Genomic DNA, 25,110 nt, shown 5'->3' on the forward strand with positions numbered 1-25,110 from the left:
TGGCATGCTTGATTTGCATAGTTGCTTTGTAAAACTTGGTGTGTATCTATTACCGTACTTGTGATTGCCTTATGTACTTACAAAACTCAGCATGTATGAGACTCGTAGTTACAATAGCAAAACTTGGTGTATTTGAGAGCTGTAGATATGGCATTGAGCCCCCACAAGAACCTTAGAATGTACTTGATAAACATTAGAAGCAAGTCAGCACATAGGGATTGTCCGGGGCATTACTCTCTTGTTGTTAAAAACTCAACCCTAGTCTTCTTGTTACTTCCACCTCATTTCCCCACTACAACATTATGTATCCATTGCTTTTGAAGAAATTGCAGCAAAAAGTACAAAATCCTGTAGCTGAACACTTTAGCTTCTCGTAGAGAAATGCCTTATCTAAAAGTTAGTCACATATTTTATGACTTCTATAGCTAAGTGTTAATATATTTTGCTACAAATTTTATTTTTTCATGTCTAAAAGATTAAAATATTTTGCCATGAAAATATAAAGTTGTAGCAAATAATTGGTTGTTTTAGCCACACTAAAAAATTTAGTATTTGTGACAAAAACGATATGACTACAATAAATTACATTTTTATTAATAATAAAGTTATCACTAAAAATAATAATTTTAGTCACAATTAGTAATACTAGCAAATTTTAGAATTTGCCACCTCCCGTCACAAATACCTCCGATGCTAATATAAGAGTGACCATTTTAGACAAATGGTCACAATTACACCATATTTTTCCCACCAATTTCACAACACTAAAAATTTAAGTATTTGTGACAAAGCGATGTGAAAACCATAACTTTATTTATTTAGTGGCAAACAAAGTGGTCATAATAGTTCAGTCAATTGTGACATTTTTGTTGACATAAAAATTAATGACATGTGATGAATACGTGGTAACAATTGTCCATTTTATTGTGACAATATTTTTGACACAAAGAAATAAACAATAGTGATGAATCTACTGTCACAATAGTCTATTTTATTATGGCAATATTGTTGACACAAAAAAACACGCAATAGTGATGAATAAGCCATCACAATATTTCATTTTATTGTGACGATAATTCGACATTGAAAAATACACAATAGTGAAGAATAAGCAACCACAATAGTCTATTTTATTATGGCAATATCATTGACACAAAAAAAAATATACAATAGTGATGAATACGTAATCACAATAGTCCATTTTATAGTGGCAACATTGTTCTCACAGAAAAATACACATTAGTGAAGAAAAAGCTCTCATAATAATCAATTTTATTATGACAATATTGTTGTCACAAAAAATATACAATAGTGACCAATAAGTTGTCACAATAGTTTTTTTTTCTTTTTTTTTGTGCACAACATTGTTGACACTAAAATAATTAAAGATAGTGACAAACATATTAAACTCATATGCTAACACAACAAATTCATCATAAAATGCATTTTTTAAGTGCCAAAATACTGTCACACTAACAAACTAAAACTTTCATATAATATAAAAATAAAAATCATCCAAATGTACAAAATTTTGAATATATAAAATTACACTAAAATACCCAAACATTATTATAAAATTTATAATAATTCTAAACTACATTCTAAGGTAAATTTGAAGATGAAGTACTCCATTATACGTTTGATTCCTACAAAACAACCCAAAAAATAGAATCAATCAGTTTGTAAACTAATAGGATTTTAATTTGGGGCTAACATCCATAATAATAAAATGATAATTGTAAGAAGTATTAATAACTAATCAAAATTTTATCACTTTGTATACTCACATGACTAGTTGGGACACTTGATGTTGTAGTATTTGATAGATCATCAATAGCGGCAGATTCATTTGGCAACGGTTTGGTAATTAATCCAATATTTGCCAAATGTGCAAAAATGGATGAGACGTGTTTAATTTCTGTGGAATGGAATCTTTGTCTAACATTATTTTATCAAGTAAAATCAAGATCTTTATTTTTGTCTAACATTGAACATTTAAACTCAACACCTTGCCCAAATTTATCCATTTTGAAAATAATCTAAAAAAAATGTTCCAAGAATTAGAATTTTATAAAGGAAGAAAACAATATGAGAAAAAGGCTATTGATTAACTAGTGACAAGCACATTATATATAAATTAAGAAAAGTAGAGTATAACGAATGAATCTAAAATTATATATAACTTACTCTATGGCACCCAAAAGGTATTAAGTCTGAGCCCTCAGTAATGACTGCATCAACAAGCTTATTAATGGACAAAAATGCCATTTCCGCATAAACCTCATATGGTGCCACAACATAATCAATGTTTTCCTTCTTCAAAACCTAAATTAATATTAGTTTTTAAAGAGTAGTTCAAATGTACATTATGAATTGAAATAAATATAATGGCAAAAAAAATAAGGATAAATCTTAAATATCATCTATATATTTAGCTTTTGACTTAACTAATATATTTTAAACTAAGGTTTAAGTTAGTACAAGAACAAAAGGAGGACAATATAGTTTTTATCCTACAATAGAAATTGTTTATTCAAATAAAATTTTAATTATTACCTGGATTAGCTCCCAAGCAATTGATGGTGAGATATCAGGAGCCTTTTGAAAGCACTCATGAGCAGCAAAAGAATTTTCAACAGCCTCATGCTTAAGTGCCCATTCAAGATTTTCTTTCCTCGCCCTGCAATGTTAAAGTTACTAAGACAACTACCTCTTCAACTATTGTTAGTTATGCAAAGGTAAAATGATTAATTTAGGTGAAAAAAAAAATCATACTATAAAATTAGAAAAAGAAAACATACAAATAACTACCTACTCAAGAAATATTGGTTTAAAATTTCCCAACAAATGCATGTTAATATTAAGAGAATCTATTGTCACAAACCTGGCACATTTGGTTTCTTCATCAATCTTCTTCTGCAAGGAGCCCCATCAAATCCAAGAATAGAATTGGCATTATGGTTGCGTAATAGATTGACTCTATGCATGCAATAATCAATATGCTTGAAAATTCTAGAGAAAAATCCTATTCAATAAAAACATATGAATTGTTAAATTTAAGATTCTTTCCATTCACAAAACATAAACTATGTTGTTAAAAATATATGTAACATTTGAGATTGATACAGGGTTTGAAAATAATGAAAATTACCAACTACCAATTACTATTCATCAATTGTTAACTCTAATCATAAATTCAAATTTAATCAAATATATCACTATTAAAAAAAACTAATAGAAGACCACATAATGTTCAGTTCTGATAATAAATACTAAAATATATCATTTGATTTTGAGGCATTAATAAGACAATGTTTCATGAAGATGAAAACCACATATATATTGCCAATAATAATAATAATAATAATAATAATAATAATAATAATTTGAATTATCGTGTCGGTTTCCAGTACTAATTAAGATCAAAATTTTCAAGTAATTATAGTCTTTAATAGAGAAAAAATTATAAAAAAAATTGTCCACCATTTTAATTCAAGTAACAAACCTAAGATTTTAATAACACAAATGTTAAAAAATAATTTTCACTCAATTAACCTATAGTAAAGCATGCTGAGGCTCTCATTCTTGAGCATAAAAACTTTAAAGCTAAGGTTAATATACATATATATATTATACTACATATTAATTTTATCCTTGAAAAACTCTCTTTTCAAACCCTTTTTTGGAGCAGACAATTGCCCATCTCCATTTCTTTTGGGGTCTTTTCTTCGGGTTTTTTTATAACATTTACAACCCTAATAAATCTTACTATCTCCATCATACCATCAAACTTTTAAGATTAGTTTATAAAGCACTGATAAGTGCTTGTGCGATAAGAATGCAAAGCGTTCTTTCTTTGTGTTGAGCATTACTTTTCTCGGGTTTTAACGCTAATATGGGTATATTTATGTTACTTTCATGCAGGTAGGGTTGTGAGGCCGATTATGAGAGAAAGAAGCCAATGTGGGTCGTAATGCACTAATTTAAAGGAAATCTTGCTAAGGTTCAGACACGAAGATATAGGTCAGGTTCTAGATGCAGGAATGTGTGCCAACCTCCTCGTACTCGAGTTAGCACAACTATTTGGAGAGGCACAAAGGCAGTCACATTCAAGCATTCCAACTTGTGCATATAGAACAAGATCTCTACCAACATGTCCGTTATTAAACAAGTAAGGCGATCCATGACGTAAATGTGTGCCCGTTTGCGTTACCTCGATGAAAGTATGGATTCAGGAGTATTTCGGGGCCGGATCGTAGAGGGGTATTATAGAAAAATACTATAACAAAAAAATATCGCAGCAAAGATCTGCTTATGTACCAAATGAGAAAACATCAAAACAGAGAATCCACACGGATGTGTGGAAAAATCCATAGGGGCGCCCACATGGGCGTGTGGATTCCCGATTCCAAACCTCTTTAAAAGTCGATTTCAGAGACCGATTTCGACGATTCTTTTTCTCCATCTTTTCAACAACTTGAGAGAGGCGGCAGCTAGGTTTTGGGAGGTATTGGCTAGGGCTTTGGAGAGATTCTATGACTCCGACATCATGCGCCGTTTGGAAGAACGTTAGTGGGAGAGCTTTCGTTGGCACCGATCTGGCGAGGTGTATCCTAGGCCGGACAAAGGAACCATTGTGATGAGTAGAGGACTCTCCACAAGACAATCGCCACAACTAATGAGGGGGTTTTCTATGGATGCTTTGTTTTTACATTCGATTTCATTGATTGTATCTAGCTCCATGGAGAGCTAAACCCCTAGTGGATACTTGGGTATTTGTGAAACCTAGGATATATTCGTTTCATTGAACCTCTTTATTATACTTTTAATTAATTGATGTTTATTATGAGTTCCAATCTTGGAGACTTGATTGTATGAATACTCCCCTAGAGTGACACTAGGGTTGAGAGTTCTTCTTGGTAACTCTTGTGAGTGAGTGACACACTATGAGAGTTAGACAAAGCTAGATTGGAGAGGGTTGAGAGGGTGAGTCGAGAGGTAGCGGAGTGTCTCATTTCCCCTCCGGTGTGATCTATCCTACCTCCACGTTCCAAGAGTTCTTTGCAGCCATAGTAGAGTGAATGGGCTAAGGGATGACCTTCCGTTAGGGCTTAGTTGCGAGTGCAACGGAGTGAAGCGCTGAAGTGATTTTAGCACCTAAGGCTTAATTATGGCTAGGGATCTTCCACCTTGACCAAAGGGTTAGGTCTATACATAGGAATATGGTTTATCACTTGGAATCCCTAGAGCTCATTGTAATTCTATGCGAGTGCGAGGTTGAGAGGTTATTCAATCTCTCCTCCAAGACATGTATAAAGTTAGGCATGGTTGACCTTAGATTTGGGATCATGTAATTAAGGATTTCCTCGACTCATTGTTGCATCAATTAGGAAGTATAATAGAGGGTTCTTGCACTTGAAACGATTGTCCTAAGCGGATCAATATCTGGGTAACCCATCTTTATCGATTGCCTTATCTTCTCCTTTACTTGTACCCTCTATCTTGTAGTTTTTATTTTTGTTATTTCATATTTTGTCATACTTATCACTATTCATCTTCCATATTAGTTAAGAAACAACTTAAGTGTCTTTATTCCCTACTCTCGTGGATACGATACCCACTCATCTGGGATTATTACTTCGACACCCGTGCACTTGCGGTTTACATGCATATTCGGTCATATCAAGTTTTTGGCACCGTTACCGGGGAGTAGGCGTTTAGAGATACTTTGCACTTTGTTTTCTTAGCTATTCATTCATTCTATTTCATATCTTCTTTTCTATCATCGTTCTGATTTTGTTTTCTTTCTTTTGGTGCAGCTCCAGGTTATGACCCGAGGGAACCCTTCGATATTGATTGAAGGAGTTCCAGAGCTCGAACGTACACTTAGAAGAAAAGAGAAAGAACCTGTGCAAGAACAGTCTAATCTAGCTGATTTGGGAGTGGAAGAGTCTGAAAACATGGCAGAACAGAAAGAGCAACAACGGACATTATCCGATTATGCCGGACCTTTAGTATTGGGGATACAATCGAGCATTGTGCGTCCCCCAATTATAGCTCAGAACTTCAAGCTGAAGCCAGCATTCATCCACATGTTGCAGTAATCCACACAGTTCAATGGTTTGGCCGATGAGGATCCAAACAGTCGTATAGAGAACTTTCTCAAGGTGTGTGATATGTTGAAGATAAACGAGATGACGGATGATGCCATCAAGCTGAGAGCCTTCCCATTTTCCTTAAAGGGGAAAGTGAAGCAGTGGCTACACTCATTACCTAGAGCCTCGATTACCACATGGGAGGAGATGGTAGAAGCTTTTCTTGCCCGATATTTTCCTCCCAGAAAATTCGTAAAGCTTAGGAATGAGATCTCGTCCTTTATACAATTGGAATTGGAGTCTCTATTTGAGACATGGAAAAGGTTCAAGGAGCTCCTGAGAAAGTGCCCACAACACGGATTCCCGGATTGGATGATTGTTCAAACCTTTTACAATGGTCTGAATCCGAGTACAAGGCAACTCTTGGATGCGGCAGCAGGAGGTATCTTAGGTAGCAAGACCCCCGGTGAGGTTCGTCAATTAATTGAAGAAATAGGGTTAAACAGCTACCAATAGAATGCTAGGGAGAAGAAGTGGAATCATTGAGTAAGAAGTTAGATCTCCTAACTACGAATAGAGTGGCGGCCATGACTACTTACACCGGGTGTGGTGGAGGACATGCTCTCTTCGATTGCCCGATCTCTATTGGTGATGCATCTTCGGTTGAGAATGTCGATTTTCTAGGTAATGCTAAGAGGAATCAAGGAAACTCATACAGCAACACCTACAATCCGGGTTTGAACAGTCATCCCGATTTCTCGTGGAGCAACCAAGGTCCACAAAAGGCCATAGGGCCACCGGGTTTCCAACAACAACAGCAAGCCCCAAACATGAAAAACAGATTTTCAGGTTTGGAGACCCGAATGAATGATTTGGAGAAGGCCTTAACTAGGTTTGTGCAATCATCTAATACAAGGTTCCAATCAGTTGAGGCTACACTTCGCAACCACACCGCCTCTTTGCATAATCTTGAAAATCAAGTAGGGCAGATTGCGAAGTCCTTATCAGAAATGCCACAAGGAAGCTTACCGAGCAACATCGAGACCAACCCTAAAGAGCATGTGAAGGCGATCACTTTGAGAAGTGCTCATGAGGTTGAGGGTAAGCTTCCGAGTGAGAAGCCCAATGAACACGCACCTGAGATTATAGAGGTTGAGAAGAGAGCAAGGAAAGAGAAGGAGGTGGCATCCCCATCTTTGAAGCCAAGAATCCCTTATCCCTCTAGATTGAAGAATGACCAAGGGGATGAACAGTACAAGAAGTTCCTGAGTTTGTTCAAACAACTCCACATCAATATTCTTTTTGTTGAGGCATTGGCCCAAATGCCTAAGTATACAAAATTCTTGAAAGACTTGTTGACCAACAAGAGGAAGTTAGAGGAGAGTGCTTCAGTAATTTTAGATGCATCTTGCTCGGCAGTTTTGCAAAAGAACATGCCGAACAAGAAGAAAGACCCGGGAAGCTTCATCATTCCGTGTAATATTGGCAATCTAAGTGAATAAATGGCATTGGCGGACTCAAGGGTCAGTATCAATGTCATGCCATGCACCTTCTTTCAAAAGTTAGGCTTAGGCGAGCCTAGACCCACTCGGATGACTTTGCAATTGGCGGACCGAACGGTGAGACATCCGAGGGGTATCATCGAAGATGTGCTTGTCAAGGTGGACAAGTATATATTTCCTGTAGACTTTGTGGTGCTAGACGTCGATGAGGATGCGGATGTACCCTTGATACTTAGGAGGCCGTTCTTGCGGACTTCCAAGGCATTGATTGTCATGGACGGCGGAGAACTAACTTTGAGAGTTGGAGATGACAAGCTCACATATCGCCTTGCTGAAGCCATGCAGCATTGTCTCGATTTCGATGATACTTTGTATTTTCTAGACACTACTAATGAAATTTTTTATGAATACATGTAGGAAATGTTCAATCCAGACCTATATGAGGGCCTGTTCAACCAAGAGGAGGATAATGAAGAAGTAATAATGCTTGGTTCGATGGAAGAACTACCATCTATCCCGGGGATCTTGAAAAAGGTGCTCTGGAAATTGAAGAGGGCTAGGAGACGCCACCAGAAATGCTCCAAGGCTGTTGGGGACGTGCGTGCATCGAACAAACTTGGTGAATCATTGCTAGGCGGTCCCAAGCCCGATAATTCACCTTCTACCCTCAAGAGATTTTGCTCGTCATGCTTCCAAGCCATGGGTAAGAGGGCAACTTTCATCTATGAACCCCGTGAGGTAAGACAAGGTACGTCAAGCTAAGTGACGTTAAACAAGCGCTTCTTGGGAGGCAACCCAAGTGTTTACTATTTTCGTAGTTTAGTAGTTTAGTGTGTGCATGACTAAAGTGTTGAGTGTTGGTATCTTGATTTTTATATACTTGCGCTGCGATTTTATTGTGGGTTTTGAATTGTCATCGTGTGTTTTCACGTGGATTTGGCGAAGTTGGGTCGTTTGAGCTATTTCTCATGTTTTTCACTAGTAAAATTTGCATATTAGTGTAGGCTCTGAGTGTGTAAACATGTTCAGAAATTTTCTGCAGAGCCTGCAGAATTTTCTAAGACATCCAGAGAAAATGCACGGGCGTGTGGAATTTCCGCACGCCTGTGTATTTGCATTGCGAGCTCATCCAGAGAAGGCACAAGGGCGTGGACTCGCCCCTGTGAATGAAAATGCGATTCTCACACACCCGTGGGTAATTTCCGCACGGGCGTGTGAATTCCTACAGAGAGTGGAAGATTTTCCCAAGAGCACATAGGGGCGTGGACTCGACCATGTGGGTGACCTTGTAAAAATCACACGAGCGTGGATAATTTTCACACACCCGTGCGAATCTCTGCAGAGGAGCTTTCTCCATCCCGAGAAGTCACAGTGGCGTGCACTTGCCCCTGTGAGTTGGGCCTGTGAATGTTCACGCGCGTGCAGAATTTCTGCACGAGCGTGTAAAACACTTAGCAATTTTTCTCGGATATCCAGAGATACCACAGGGGCGTGCGGCTGCCCCTATGGGTTGGGCACACGGGCGTGGGTGTTTCCCACACGCCCGTGTATTTACGTTCAAAGGCAGTGAGTGCTTTCCTGAGAGCGCACATGGGCGTGCATCTGCCCCTGTGAGGCTTTCCTGTGGAGACGCACTGCCGTGGGTAATTTCCGCACGCCCGTGCGAACATACAGAACGCTAAGAGGCGTGAGTCCTTTTAAAAGGATTATCATTTCTCTTTACCCTCATATCCTCCATTTGTCTGAGAACACTCCTATATTGTTTCCCGACCTCGTATCGCCAATTTGGAAGGATTTTGCTTGATTTTCCGGCCGTTTTCAAAACTTTCTCATCTCAACAAGACGGTAAACCCTATCTTTGATTTCCTTCTTAAATTCATGATTTCCATCAATGAAACTAGTCAATAATGCTTCGTTTCTTCAATTAGAATGTTTAATTATATTTAGAACGAAGGAGAAGCGTTGTAATGGTGCATTTGTGGAGTTTGAGGTGTGGTCATGCGTTTGTTCACGACCGGTGGATCCACACGGGCGTACGAAAATTTCGCACGACCTTGTGGATTTCTGCAGCTATGCTTAATTAACTTGTTTGATCGATTTTCTCTTTAATTTTGCAGATTATGGCACCCAGGTCAAAGAAGCAAGCTGATAAGCGACCGCAAGAGTCATCTCCTGAGTCCGAGAGCATGAGATTCACTATCCCTTAGCATCAGGCTCGTTTTGAGCGTCTGTCGAGACTTCGGTTCAGACAGACTCGGTTCTTGGACACAAGTATATTGAGAGATTTGCAGCAGGGGGATGAGTTCGCTGATTAGGTCGAGGATCTATTTTCAGTGGGTGGTTGGAGGCAGTTATTGTCGATTAGAGAGCCAGCCATCCGGGAGCTTACACTAGAGGTTCTATCGTTATTCGAGTTCGACAGATTCTATGTGAGATTCGACGACCTCGACGTAGTTCAGTTCAGAGCACTTGGACATCACTATAGTCTGAGTATCACTCAGTTTTCAGTTCGGCTCAGCTTGTACGAGGAGGTATTTATAGACATTGAGGAGTATTCTCAGTTACCGACAGATTATCCTGGAGCCTTGACCCCACAGAGAGCTTACAGAGCATTATGTGGTCAGGGCCAGTATGAGCCGGGGGTGTCCAAGGCTACGTGTCTTTCCTGACCTACGTATTGATATCTATATGCCATCATGAGCAGGTCGGTGAATGTCCATGGTGATAGCACTGGCGTTCTGAGCCGGCAGGAGCTTCTGTACTTGTATTCGATGATACAGCGCATACCGATCCATCTAGGGCACATCATCGCTGAGTACATTCAACATCAGGGCCAGTATACCAGATTGGGAGTGATCTTTTCGGGTCCATACATTACGAGATTAGCTCTGGGTATGGGTCTCTTGGGCGCGATTCGTGGGGCCGAGAAGACGAGTATACCTGTGCCCCTGAGCCTGGAGACGATGAGATTGATGGGCATAGTCTGTAGGGTTCAGATGGGGGTTTATGCTCTGGTTCTACCGACCCCAGAGATAGCCGAGGAGGAGGGTGATGATTCTGAGGCTTCCCAGCCTGCCCCCGAGCCTCAGTCGGCACCTATGGAGAACGAGGCACCTCCGGTGACAAAGGACCCACCCCCCGTGCGCATGTTTTCACCATCTTGAGCCCAGGATCATTTTAAGAGGCTCAAGAGCGCTGTGGGGGTGATACAGACAAAGGTAGCAGAGGCCCGAGCAGAGATTGTCGATATTATGGCTGCACAGGGCGCACAGTATACGGAGTTCATGGCACGTTTCGACACATTACAGTAGATCTTAGAGCGAGACGTCGGCTCGTCATCTGTCCTGCGACCGAGGACTTATCAGGCCCCCTCGGCTTCTCCGGCACCTCCATCCCCTATTTCGGCACCAGTTGACCCACCATGTACTTCATCACCAGCAACAGCAGCAGAAGAGTTAGAGGACGACATCGACACTTGATTTATTTTCCTCGTCTTTTACCTCCGCATTTTATTTTGGACTTGTACACTCAGAAAGGACTCCCCTTATGAGTTTATCTTTTATTTCGTTGTCTCGAGTTGTATTCATTACTTCATCTTTTATATACTCGAGTTATTTTATTTTTATTGAGCTTTACTGAACCCCCTCGTGTATGCGTGCAGATGGTCTTGTCATCATGGGAATTGAGACTTTGTCATGGACACGGCCAAGGTGTTTCGGCACTTGGCCGTGTGAGCTTCACAACCCGTTAGAACAACACTCCCAAAGACTTAGCTCCATCAAATGCAATACTAGGAGTCATGGGAGTATTGTTTTGATTGCTTCTCCCACATCTGAATTTAATTTATTTACATTATGAATGAGCTTGCATGTGTACATTAGGGACAATATACAACTTAAGTGTGGAGGGGAGTTTCATAGTGCACGCATCTCTTTTATACTAGTTTTGATTGATATACATGCTCACATAGCCAATGGCCGTTCACCTTAGTTGCATTAATTGTATTCTTGAGTTTAGGAGAATTTTTAACATTGAATATTTTCATGCTCTAGTTTTTGCTTGAATTTCCAGGAATTTTTGCCCGATTGACACTTGTTGCACTACTCACTCTTTGAACTCTTTTGGAAACTCATGTTTGATGTATAAGGGACAAGTTATAGTTGTTTCTTGTGTTAATTCTGAAAAAAAAATGAAAAAAATGAAAAGAAGGAATAAAATAGTTGTTTATTTGTGCTTGTTGGGTGGAAAGAGCTACCACCTATAAAGTATGAAGCTACTCTCATAAGTCGGATACTAGTAATGCCCTAATGAGAGAAAGAGCTATCTCATAGGATGAGTGAAAGCTACCACTCCGGTAGAAAGAGCTACCACCTCAAAAGTGTGAAAGCCACCTTAGCGGCCGCTTTGGAAAGGGCTACCTTAAAGGATGTGTGAAGCTACTACCACCTTTGACATATTTTGTTACTTTTTGTAGATAAATAAGTTCCTTGCACTTAGAGCATGAGGAGTATATTTTGGGTTGTTTGGAGTGAGTGCAGACACTTACACGATTTCGGGTTTATCGTCCTTTTTTATTCAAGTTTTTAGCTAGAGCATTAATTTTTCGTATTTAGTGTTGAAATTTCCCTTACTTGTAGAATGCGCTCTTTGTATGCTTTAGTGAACCTAAGGCCAAGCACTTCCAATGTTTCCTTCATCTATGCAGATAATGTTTTAATCTTTGCTTGAGGACAAGCAAAAGCTTAAGTGTGGAGGAGTTTGATAAGTGCTTGTGTGATAAGAATGCGAAGCGTTCTTTCCTTGTGTTGAGCATTACTTTTCTCGGGTTTTAACGCTAATATGGGTATATTTATGTTACTTTCATGCTGTTAGGGTTGTGAGGCCGATTATGAGAGAGAGAAGCCAATGTGATTCGTAATGCACTAATTTGGAGGAAATCTTGCTAAGGTTCAAACGCGAAGACATAGGTCGGGTTCTAGATGCATGAATGTGTGGCAACCTCCTCATACTCGAGTTAGCACAACTATTTGGAGGGGCACAAGGGCAGTCACATTCAAGCATTCCGACTTGTGCATATAGAACAAGATCTCTACCAACATGTCTGTTATTAAAGAAGCAAGGCGATCCATGACGTAAATGTGTGCCCGTTTGCGTTACCTCGATGAAAGTATGGATTCGGGAGTATTTCAGGCAGGTACTATAGCATGGTATTGTAGAAAAACACTGTAGCAAAAATACTGCAGCACTGTTTACAGCCGGCCGAGAAAAAAGCAAAACAGAGAATCCACATGGGCGTGTGGAAATTCCACATGCCCATGTGAAAAATCCACAGGGGCGCCCACATGGGCGTGTGGATTACCGATTCCAGCCCTTTAAAAGCCGATTTCAGCCCCGATTTCAGCATTCTTTTCTCCATCTTTTACCCAACTTGAGAGAGGGCGACGGCTAGGGTTTTGAGAGGTATTGGCTAGGGCTTTGGAGAGGTTCATGCGCCGTTTGGAAGAAGGTTAGTGGGAGAGCTTTCGTCGGCACCGATCCGGTGAGGTGTATCCTAGGCCGGACAAAATTACCCTTCGACGAGTAGAGGACTCTCCACAAGACCATCACCATGACTAATGAGGGGATTTTCTATGGATGTTTTGTTTTTAAATTTGATTTTATTGATCGTATCTATCTCCATGGAGAGCTAAACCCCTAGTGGGTACTTGGATATTTGTGAACCCTAGGATGTATTTGTTTCATTGAACCTCTTTATTATGCTTTCAATTAATTGATGTTTATTGTGAGTTCTAATCTTGGAGACTTTATTGTATGAATACTCCCCTAGAGTGACACTAGGGTTGAGAGTTCTTTTTGGTAACTCTTGTGAGTGAGTGACACACCATGAGAGTTAGATAAAGCTAGATTGAAGAGGGTTGAGAGGGTGAGTCGAGAGGTAGCGGAGCGTCCCCTTTCCGCTCCATTGTGATCTATCCTACCTCCACATTCCAAAAGTTCTTTGCGACCATAATAGAGTGAATGAGCTAAGGGATGACCTTCCGCTGGGGCTTAGTTGTGAGTGCAACAGAGTGAAGCGCTGAAGTGATTTTAGCACCTAGGGCTTAATTGTGGCTAGGGATCTTCCACCTTAACCATAGGGTTTATCACTTGGAATCCCTAGAGCTCATTGCAATTCTATGCGAGTGCGAGGTTGAGAGGTTATTCAATCTCTCCTCCGGGACATGTATAGAGTTAAGCATGGTTGACCTTAGATTTGGGATCATAATTAAGGATTTCCATGACTCATTGTTGCATCAATTAGTAAGTATAATAGAGGGTTCTTGCACTTGAAATAATTGTCCTAGGCGGATCAATATCCGGGTACCCCATCTTTATCGATTGCCTTACCTTCTCCTTTACTTGTGCCCTCTATCTTGTTGTTTTTATTTTCGTTATTTCATATTTTGTCACACTTATCACTATTCATCTTCCACATTAGTTAAGAAACAACTTAAGTGTCTTTATTCCCTACTCTCTGTGGATACGATACTCACTCATCTAGGATTATTACTTCGACACCCGTGCACTTGCGGTTTACACGCATATTCGGTCGTGTCAAGCACATATAAACATTAATAGTATAAACACTTTAACTACACTAATATATATTATATAGTAGTACTAATATGTATACTTATATATAAATATGATAAATTTAATTAGCATATTACATATACACTAACTATTAAATATATAATTAATAAATTTTATAAAATATGAGCATATAACGTATACATTGACAACTATATGCATATTATATTAATATAATATTATAATATGTTATATAATACGTATACTATATAAAAAAATTCAACCAATTAGCAAGCAACAAGATTAATAATATGTAACTATGAATATATATTATTTATTAGTGGATTATATCACAATAAAGTTATTAACCATATAATATTACATGTAAATGATATATTATATGGTTTTTTACTTGCATATCTCTGTAAAATCATGAATTTGCTTAAATACCCTCATAAAAATGATATTTGCTTGTATACACCCTACAAATCAATTATATTTGCTTATATGCCCCTATAGTTATGTTGACTCTTAATGGTGTTAAATCAATGGATGGAATAAGGGTAAATTACCAAAATGGATTTGCTTATATACCCCTCTAAATTTTTTTTCTTATTTTGTAGATATTACTCATTTTATTCAATAAATGACCATTATGGGTTTGTTAATATACCCATCAAATTTTTTATTATATTTTATAAACTTTAAATTATTTAAACTATATATACCAATGTAATTTTTTTTATATACGCTTTAATTATTTTTAAAAAATTATTAAAAATCATGAATTTTTGAGTAAATTCATATTTTTAAGGTTTTTACAAACATCTCTGAAAAATTTTACATTATCTCATGCTCTTTAAAACACAACCTAAAAATAGGTAAAAATTACAACATGTAACAATATATAACAAATAATTTCATACACCTACTCAAAATATAATCACATATAAAATTTTAAAAAAAAAATCCATTAATTGTTTTAACATCCATCCAATATCAAGTTTTTTACCATCAAGTTCTCTAAAGGACATCAAATTTTTTGAACAAACAAGTTCCCCATAAAATTTTTTAAAACAAATTACATCCAACACCAACTTTTTTAACATCAACTAAAATAATACATATGTTCATTAATGCAAAAACACATTAAACTTCTAAAAACAATAATCTCCAAATAACACAAATAACAATCTCAAACTCCATTCTCAACATCAACTTGAAAAATGGAGATGAATTTGCAATTAGAACTTAAAAATAAATGAAATCATTATAGGAAAGACAACATAAAGAAAGAGTGCAACTCATAATCAATAACTAACAAAAATGAGAAAATGAAGATATGCACGTTTAAGTATCAATTGTAGAACATCCAACTCATTGGTTTTGATCCTTCCTTCTAATTTTCTTAGGCCTCCCACTTCTTTTTACTGTTACTGGCACATAAGCATGGTATCCTCCCCTTGATCGTGATCTTCTTGGTGAAGGTAATGGCACATGCGCAGATGCCATGGCGTCGAGCGTAGCCGGCGTTGAGATGGTCTAGTAGGGTTAGGTTAAAACCTTCGGGGATGGCGTAGACATCTTTGACACCGATTTGAAAGAGCCGGCGAGTGAGATGGCGTGGCTTGAAGGGATTGGTGAGAAGAGAACCTTAAAAGATAGTGGCTGAGTGGTTGAGAAGTTTGGAAATTTTTCTCAGATGGCTTAGGTTGGATGATGTTAAGTATAATTGGGTAATTTTGTTAAGTTGGGTTAAGTGGGAACTATAATTAATTCCATAAACCCTAACGGTGGCTAACGGTAACTAACGGCAAAGATATATCAATAAAAAAGTTAGTTTTATAGGGGTATGCAATTAAATAGTATTTTTATGGGGATTTTTAAGCAATTTCATGGTTTTGCAGGGGTATGCAAGCAATTTTCCCTATATTAAAATAACCCATGGTTATATATGGTGTACTGTTACCATATAATAAATTGTGTTTATAATCTATATAATAAATATTAATATATATTGATTGGTTTGGATGATTAAAATAATAATATAATTAAAAAATTTTGTACGGCCCATACATTAGTGCCAGCATGCACTAATGATAATAAAATTATATATATATATATATATTATCATCTTTCTTGGAAGAGCAAATCAAATAAAAAAAAGTAATGTCTATTTAAATTTATTTCATCATTAGGGTATTATAGCAATGATAATAAAATAGAAAAATAATAACTAAAACAAATATAAGAATTAAATAGATCAAATACTTATATGTAGGAAGTCCCTTGCAGAGCTCTATGCTACATGAAAAAACACACTTGTGGAGCCATGAATAGGCATCAACGGCGACAATTTGATCTCGCAGCTCCTCGATGGTGATTGGAGTCATGACTGTCTTCAGCAATGGAAGCAACCCTTGGATACCCATCTTTGGATATTCTTACTAACTAAGAAAAAGGTGATTTTCGAAGATAGGAAATCGTGAAAAAGAACAAAAAGACAATGGTATGCAGGAGATTAGGAGATTGGGCTAGATTAAAAGTATTTTATCATGTTATTTGATATATATTATAAAAAAAAGATAAATTAAAAAGATATGGAATTCTTTTAAAAAAAATTGGATACTTAGTTACCAAGAAAGCTCACACATGATTTTTAAAATTTAAAAGTTAAAATTTAACACCTTATATAGGTAAATATATTCTAAAAGATATGGATTTTATTTTTAAAAAATTAGATACTTAATTAGTAAGAAAGCTCACATATCAAATATGAATAATTTTCCAGCCAAAACATAAATAAAATATTATAATAATATTAAACATTAAATATTTATAATATAGTATATATTTCATGAAACAATCTTGCGGTCTAATTTTAAAAATTCAAAAATATTATTTTTTTTCATGATAAACAAAACTTTTAAATTAATAATGATAAATATATTATCACACTCATTAGATTAATATTTTTAAAATAACTTTTAAAATATAAAATTAGATTAATATTATTTATCATATAGCATATATATGAAATTATAAAATTAATAATAATATACTATCTTATATTAATTTAAATATTAAAAATTTTGTGTGTGTGTATATATATTAAAGTAGCAAACATGTATTTTATATTATTTTCGATAAGTGCATGTTTACATTAATCAATCAATTATTCATTAATTGGAATGGCCCACTTTTATTCACATCTTGGGCCCCAAATGTGGCAACACCCTAGCACAGAGTAATGAAAACATGCTACGTGTGTCTAACCTAATATATCAAAGACGGTAATGCAATAATTATAAATTTCTTATGTTATTCAATCATGGAGATATGGAGGATATAACCCCTCCCACATAGGCTCATAGTGGGATCTAGTGAGTAATGAATAAACAACATGCTACAATATATACCTTATAAAAATAGTGGATAAACAAGGTTGATTTTGAAAAAGTATATATTTTAAATCACCAAAAATTACATATAAACTTTTATTAAAGAGCTTTCTACAAAATGACAAGGAGGGTTGTTTTTGAAAAATCATAAGTTCCAAATAAAGGAAAACTCAAGGGGTTCAATGTAAAAATTAACACCTAAATACCAGAAAAACACGGAAACTTAAAAAGGAAAGAACGGATAGAAGAAAAAATAGTAAAGAAGAGAGAGAGAGAGAGAGAGAGAGTGTGTATGATATTATGGTGCGTGTTGTTTAGTGTTGAAGGAGATTATAGGTTGATAAATCTAATTTTGTATAGGTATCAATTTGATAAAATTGATATAAATTAATATGTAAGAAAAATAAAATAAAAAAACAACTAAAAGATCATAATTACTAAGATTATGTAAATAAAATTTGAAATTAAATAGTCAAAAACAATTGCATACAATCGAAAGTGAAATACAAATATGTCATGATTTAGACCTACAAAAAAAATTTATGAAAAAATTGTGTGAATATAGGGGGCAAAGAGAAAGATGACATATAACATGATAGTGGGGCGCGTGTGGTTTAGTTTTGAAGGAGAATATGGGTTGATAAATTTGATTTTGTATAGATACCAATTTGATAAATTGACATAAAACAATATGAAAGAAGAATTAAAAAAAACAAGTAAAAGACCATAATTACTAAAGATGTGTAAATAAAATTTGAAATTAAATATTCAAAAACAAGTGCATACAATCGAAAGTGAAATACAAACATGTCATGATCTAAACCTAAAAAAAATCTATGAAGAAATTGTGTGAATATAGGGGCAAAGAGAGAGATGACATATAACATGGGGATGCGTGTGGTTTAGTGTTGATGGAGAATATGGGTTGATTAATTTGATTTCTTATAAGCACCAATTTGATAAAGTTGACAAGAAATAAAGAAAAAAAAAGTAACTTAAAAGACATACTTGATCTAAACCTAAAAAAAATCTATAGAAGGTTAGGCATGTGATTGCAAGTTTTGGAGTATTTTATGTTTTAGTATGATTAGGAACTATATGACTACAATCCCTGATCTCAATTGGCATAAATAAGATTAATTTAAAAGACATACCTGATAAGATCTTCATGAATATTAGTAGAGTTTTGATCTCAATAGTAGAGGAACATTACACAACAAAAAAAATATAAATTAAAGTTTAATAAAAAAACAAAAATAAATATTAGTAATATCTTAAAATTAAGAAGGGAATTCCCTCCCAAATAACACAAGAAGGGAATTGAAAGCATTTTACTTTCAACCAAAATAAAATTATTTAATTATTTTTTATCCAAAAAATATATGGTGGGAATTAAAATTATTTTAATTCGTTTAAAAATAATTAAAGCAAAAATTAAGATATTTATTTATCTTACAATTTTAATACTTTATTTTGGTTTTTTTTAAAATCAATTTTACATATAAATTTAACAACGGTGACTTATAATGTGAAAGATTAATTTTGAGTCCATCTTTTAATATAAATATATTTCTTCATATTGGCCAGAAATTTAAAAATCCCATCTAGTTCATGTTTTATTGGGGTTTTTTGAATATTTACATTTAAAATTTGATTTAGTAGATATTTATGCTTTTGAAATTTATGGGTGTCCTAATCTTGTAGATTTTATAATTAAAATTTCTCAAAGTAAATTTTATTGATGCATCTATGATCATGCTTTTTTTAACAAATATCTATGACCATAATTTCACAAAGATGTTATACCCTAACTAAATTGGATACAAATCTTCATAATATTATTTAGATATCCTGACCGAATTGAAAACATAATATAATATAATATAAGTACATAAATATAATTATATGCTACATATAATAAATAACGTAAAAAAAAATCTTGAATCAATTTTTATTTGGATCATTTCATTCGATTCAATTAAAACGACAATCCTAATTGGGTTATAATTTTAAAAAATCAGTCTGAAAATTTTTATGATTCACCAATAAAGGGTTTAAGAAATGTTGATGTAATGCATATTGATGAGGAAGTTTTTCAACAAAATGTATCACAAAACTATCGTGAATATTTAACCACAGTTGATGAGGATGACGGCTTAATAAATTTGAGGAAAAATAGTGTGAATGCTTTTCAGCTTTTGCCTTTGATGTTAATCTTATTGATGAAACTTTAGTAGAAGTAGATACATAATCTGATCCTGATATTGATGATGAAGATTTATTGCTATGAGCAAATTATACCATACTTGTAAACTAAAGATATATATTACATTCAGTTTTTTGTAATTGTTAAATTAAAATATTTATCTTTTTCATTTATTATTTTTTTTATTTTTTTGTAAACTAAAGATTATTGAAACCATGAACCTCCATTGTGCTTAAACCTCAATTGTTTTCTCATGTTTCATTTATCTTGTAAACTAAAGATTATTGAAACCATGAACCTCCATTGTGCTTAAAAGCAGGTATTTTCCTTGTTTTACTCCATGTACTTCATCCTTGATAGAATGAAACTAGGGTTTTGATGGTTGAGCATGAGAAGCTTAATCTTTGTCTCCATTCTTGTGTTTTGAGTGTGAGGAGCATGAGAGGAGTGCATGTATTCTTTTTCCTCCAAGATTATTGAAACCATGAACCTCCATTGCGCTTAAAATATTTATGCTCTTTTCTCGTGTTTCCTTGGTATGGAATGTAGTTGATCTCCATGGAAATTTCTTAGAATTCATTGGACTCAAGTTTGAGTCAACCTAAACTCTTATTAGAGTTGCATTGCATATAGGTTTAGGGTTTTTCTTATTTTCTCATTGGTTGGGTTTTGTTGCGTGTTTTTCTTATTTTCTCGTCGGTTGGGTTTTGTTGTGTGTGTGTGTGTTGGTTAGGTGGTGCAAACTCAGGTCGAGGCAAGGAGCCGACAGAGGAGTAGCACTCTTGGGAAAAAACTAGTCTCCTATTAAATGGTCTGATTAAAGAAGTTTGGGCCCAAACTAATCTGTAGAGGCCCATTGAAGGTGATGAAGGTGTGTCACAAGCGGGAAATCTATCATTCAAATTCGACTTTGTGAAGAAAATCTTCAAAGATGAAATATAAAATGCACAAATCAAAATTAAAGATTACTTACCATTTTAGTTTCACTAGAGAATCAACTTTACCAAAATAATTGTTATTTTATTTCTTATTTAGTTTGGCTTATTTTGGAGATTGTAAGGCATGCATGCCAAGATATTAGTATTTTTCCTACTTAGTTTGAATAATTTAGGAATTTGGTATTAATTTAGAGATTTTGTTAGTTACCAAAATTCATTGACTCCTCTATTTAAGAAGCATTTTTGGCTGAAATAATCAGAAAATTGTGAGATTCTTTTTGAATTCTATTTTGGTTTTTTGAGAACTGTTCGAGCTTATCGGAGTTTCCATGGCGCTCAACCATTGACTTATCAAACAACCTTCTGCAATTGTTCATGGCATCTTCACATATAGAGGTTTTCGCTTGACATAAGCAATGGGTTGAGGTTACTTCCCAAGCTAGCACTAGCAAACAATCACATTCAGTTTTGTTACGGGTTTCATCACAAGTTGACAAGGTTCGTATCAGAAGTGTTGATGACTTGCAACTATATACTCTTGTGTATGCTTATAAATTTATATTTTGTGCTTGTGAGTAAATTGAATGATTTGTCGAATACGATTGGTTTTGCAAAATATGGTTGATGTGGGACATTGAACAATGGATTTTAATTGGTTAGGTTTTTAAATGTGAAAAATCTTGCTTGAGGTATTCCGACCTATAGCTATATATACATTTGATTTTGTTTCGATGGATGGTGACCAGGGGCCTTAGCCCCAGCGTATTCATGCTTTTGACAAATATGGTTATGAAAATGACTTTCATTCATAAAACATGGGTGCTTATACTAAATGTGGACCTTGTGATATGTTTGAGCTTGAATTGTATTATTCGAACACTCATCGACCTTGAACATATACATGAAAGTGTTGGGTTACGGTCTTTATGTTCAAACAGTTTGTAGTTTTGATAGTGATGAGGTTTTTTACCACCTACTACAATAGCGGATCTTCACAACCCCGCCTGTAGAGACGGCCTAATGGACCCTGATCCTGTTTGGTACTTGTTTCGGGGTGGCGCATAAAAGTTTTGATGGGGCAATACACTGAGAACCCGATGTCACTACATGGGGTTTCGGTGGGCCAACATTAAGGATATGAAGACCTTGACGGCTCTTAACTTAATCGTGATGTGATAATCTCTAACTTGGTGAAGAAGAAGATCTTCATGGCGTAGGACCTAGGTTGAGGGATAACTAGCTGTGAACAGCTAAGGATGGATGCAACCTGTACATTGGGGAGAGACGATATGAAGTTTCAAGAACTCCGACCCCCTGTCCGAACAATCGTAGAACCACAAACCAGAAACTAATCCACACAAAATACCCAAAAGCATAGAGCACGAATTAGGAGAAAGCCGAAACTTTCCTCTCGTGAATCCAGGAGAACTCACAAGAACAATGGTAGTAAGACAACTCTTATTTCGTGAATAATAATCAAAGTTTTATTCTTCAAAAGAGAAGGTGCAAGGCTATTTATAGCCAACTTAAACTTGGGATACAAGAAAACTATCTTATTAAAATTACCTAGGGAATCATCTAAAAATAGAAAATGAAAATTTGCTAGGAAAACAATTTAAAAATAAAAAAATAAAATTGCTTGAAAATCAATCTAAATATGGAATAGTATCCCGCGGGTCACTGTAGCACGTGAAGATGGCAGGCGAATCTCTCCACTCTTAATCTTGGAATATTTGATTTCCTGGTTGATTGGGATTTGATTTTGTTTTCTTCCAAAAATTGGGTTAGTTTAGGAAAAGGATATTTTTGGCTGATTTGTCATAAAAGAAAACCACATCTCCTTTTGTTTGCTTAGGGCCAACGAAGATAGGCACAATTTCCTTCTTGGACATGCGCGTGAGTGTGAGGCCTACATGTGGCGCAGCTCCAAATGTTTCTCTCTTGCTATCCTCTTGTTTGACTAAATCTGGAATTATGTCCTCACTTCCGGTATACCTAAGTGCAATTAAGGTAGAAGAAATTAGAAACACCATCATTCAATATAATTTAAGAATAAGCTTAAGTTAGTGTTCACCTAGTTTTAGATTTGTTTAGCACAGTTTCGTGTAAATGGTCCTTGATATGCTTCCTTTTCTATACCAGCTGAAGTATTACCATCCGTAGATGGTGTCGTTGGCATGGAAGTGATGTCCTCATCATGACGACAACTAAAGTAGAAGAAGTTTTCAGGCTATTATGTATGAAAATGGTGTTACATTTCGATTTTTATAAAACCATGATTTCTTGAATCAGATCTTTAAATTGTAGATCTCCTTTATATCTTTAAATATCTTTTTGGAAAGATAGCTTTATTGGGAATTTGAAATGAATTTTTATTTTAGCTTTATCTGGATCACAATATTATGCCAAAAGTTTCCTTGTGAACCTTGAAGTTTTTATTCAATTTCGGAATGCCAAAATCCATCATGTTAAGGAGTTTATGACGAGTTTCATTATGATTGCTTTTAAAGTTTGTATCAAGCTAAAATCAAATTTTTTTTGGTAAATGTTGGATGCCTCATTTGATTAAATTGACTCTTATGCTTATTATGGAACTTATATATATATATATATATGCTGAAATCTTTGGAAGATATTTGTACACTTGTAAAATCTTATTTATTTTGATTTAAATATTGTGGTTTTATACATTTTAGAATTATGCTAATCCACTCACTAAGTGACTTTAGTTACTCGCCCATCTTCCCTCTTTCTAAGCTATAGTGTTTAGCAGTGTCACAGTGTGGTGAAATGCTTGGCAGCTACTTGTCTTTTCATTCTTCAGCCCAAGTATTAGTGTATGTCTATTTTTGAACATGGTTGTATTATATAAGTAATATGGATCCACTAGTGTCTTTGACTCTATGAGCATGTATTAGTTACACACTTGTCTTTCTTTTTGAAATCTTAGTTGTATTTTGTGACTTATATATCTTCTTGAACTATATTGGTAGGCTTTATGAAATTCTTGCTTCCCTGTACTATTATTGTGTTCCCTGCTATTTACAATCTTCACTTGTGATTTGTGTATAGTGTTGTTTAAATCCAAGAGTTTGTAAGCCTTGCGGTGACTTGATTGTTTGGCAGTGTGTACCCTTCCTTGGGTTGTCGCAGTGGTTGTCACTTGCTAGTCCTGCAGAACGGGGAGTGACATAACTGGTTCTGTGATAAAGATTAATTCTAAATAGAATGGTGGGTTGGCAAGGAGCTATTTATAAATTGTGCTTCTAGGTAGTTGATGGAGGATATAGCTTATTTAAATGTAGTAGATGTTATGGAGGATATAGCTTCTTGGCAAGGAGCTACTTATAAGATTAATTCTTTGCTTGACTTTGGTCAAAATGGGAAGTTTTGGGTGGGAGAGTGTTCAAGGTCCTTCTTAACTTACTCTGTCTGTCATCTCTTACTACAAAGAAATTTTAATGATTTGAGTCACATGGCTCACGCCAATTTTAAATGGATTTGGAAGGTCGACTCCCATGCGTTGAAAGAGTACACTTCTTTATTTTGTTACTATCTTGAGATAGATTAAACACCAATGGTAATAGTGTGAAACATTGCAAATAGTGTAACTTATTCACAGTGCATGGTTGGTGATGAGTCAACTATCCATTGAATTAGAGATTGTTTATTTTCTAGAGAAGTTTGGGAATGATGGATAACTCCTGGCTTGGATGATACTGTTTTCTTCGCTTGAAACTTGCAGGATTGGTTACAAGTAAAATATTTTCGCTGGAAAACATTGATGGATGAAGTTTAGTGAATAGTTTGTGTTGACCATCTGGTTTATTTAGAAAAGTGGAGATGACCTTGTTTTTTTACCAGAAGATGACTTCTTCAAGTAAAGTATGGTTTGTAGCACGCAAAGTTGTTAAAGAGGTCTGTATTGCATTAGGGTCTAAGCACAGTAGTAACCAAGTTTCTAAATTTGTAAAATGGAAATCCCGATATATTAGATGGTTTGTATTTAATATGATAAAGCATTTAAATTAGGTTAGGATTGAGTATTTACCCGTTGTTGATTACAGGTACTAATGTCTAGTGGGTGAAAGGGTTTTTTGAAAATGCATGAATTATTCCTAGAGCTTCCAATTGTTGAAGCTTTTTTATTTTTCTAAATCTAATTAGAAAAATAAACAACATTCTCTTAAGCTTTTGTTTTTCACTATTAATATAATTCAAAATATAAAATTATTTTTTACATAATTTTACCTTTATGAAGTCTATGTCGAACACTGTATTAAAAGCAAAATGATAATAAACGACCATAATGTTTCAATTATAATAAAAAGCCAAAAACAATGTGGTTACAATACGAAAATTAAACAATTAAAAATTTCATAAATTTATTTTTTATCA

General features: G+C 35.3%; 1 protein-coding gene and 1 non-coding gene across 2 annotated transcripts; both read right to left on the bottom strand.

Moving 5' to 3' along the window:
* Positions 1 to 1,631: 1,631 nt before the first annotated feature.
* LOC120253378 (exonuclease 1-like) lies at positions 1,632 to 11,066 on the bottom strand. Its single transcript, XM_039261716.1, has 6 exons — positions 10,985 to 11,066; positions 2,885 to 3,025; positions 2,802 to 2,811; positions 2,557 to 2,680; positions 2,188 to 2,325; positions 1,632 to 1,646 (listed from the first exon to the last, which is right to left on the bottom strand). Exons 1-6 carry the CDS (start codon positions 11,064 to 11,066, stop codon positions 1,632 to 1,634), a joined length of 510 nt encoding a protein of 169 aa, XP_039117650.1.
* LOC120253382 lies at positions 6,351 to 6,457 on the bottom strand. The gene has a single exon (XR_005534254.1). It is a non-coding gene; the product is annotated as a small nucleolar RNA R71 (small nucleolar RNA).
* Positions 11,067 to 25,110: the final 14,044 nt, after the last annotated feature.

Source organism: Dioscorea cayenensis, unplaced genomic scaffold (genome assembly GCF_009730915.1).
Source record: "Dioscorea cayenensis subsp. rotundata cultivar TDr96_F1 unplaced genomic scaffold, TDr96_F1_v2_PseudoChromosome.rev07_lg8_w22 25.fasta BLBR01000074.1, whole genome shotgun sequence".
NCBI classification, from domain to species: domain Eukaryota; kingdom Viridiplantae; phylum Streptophyta; class Magnoliopsida; order Dioscoreales; family Dioscoreaceae; genus Dioscorea; species Dioscorea cayenensis.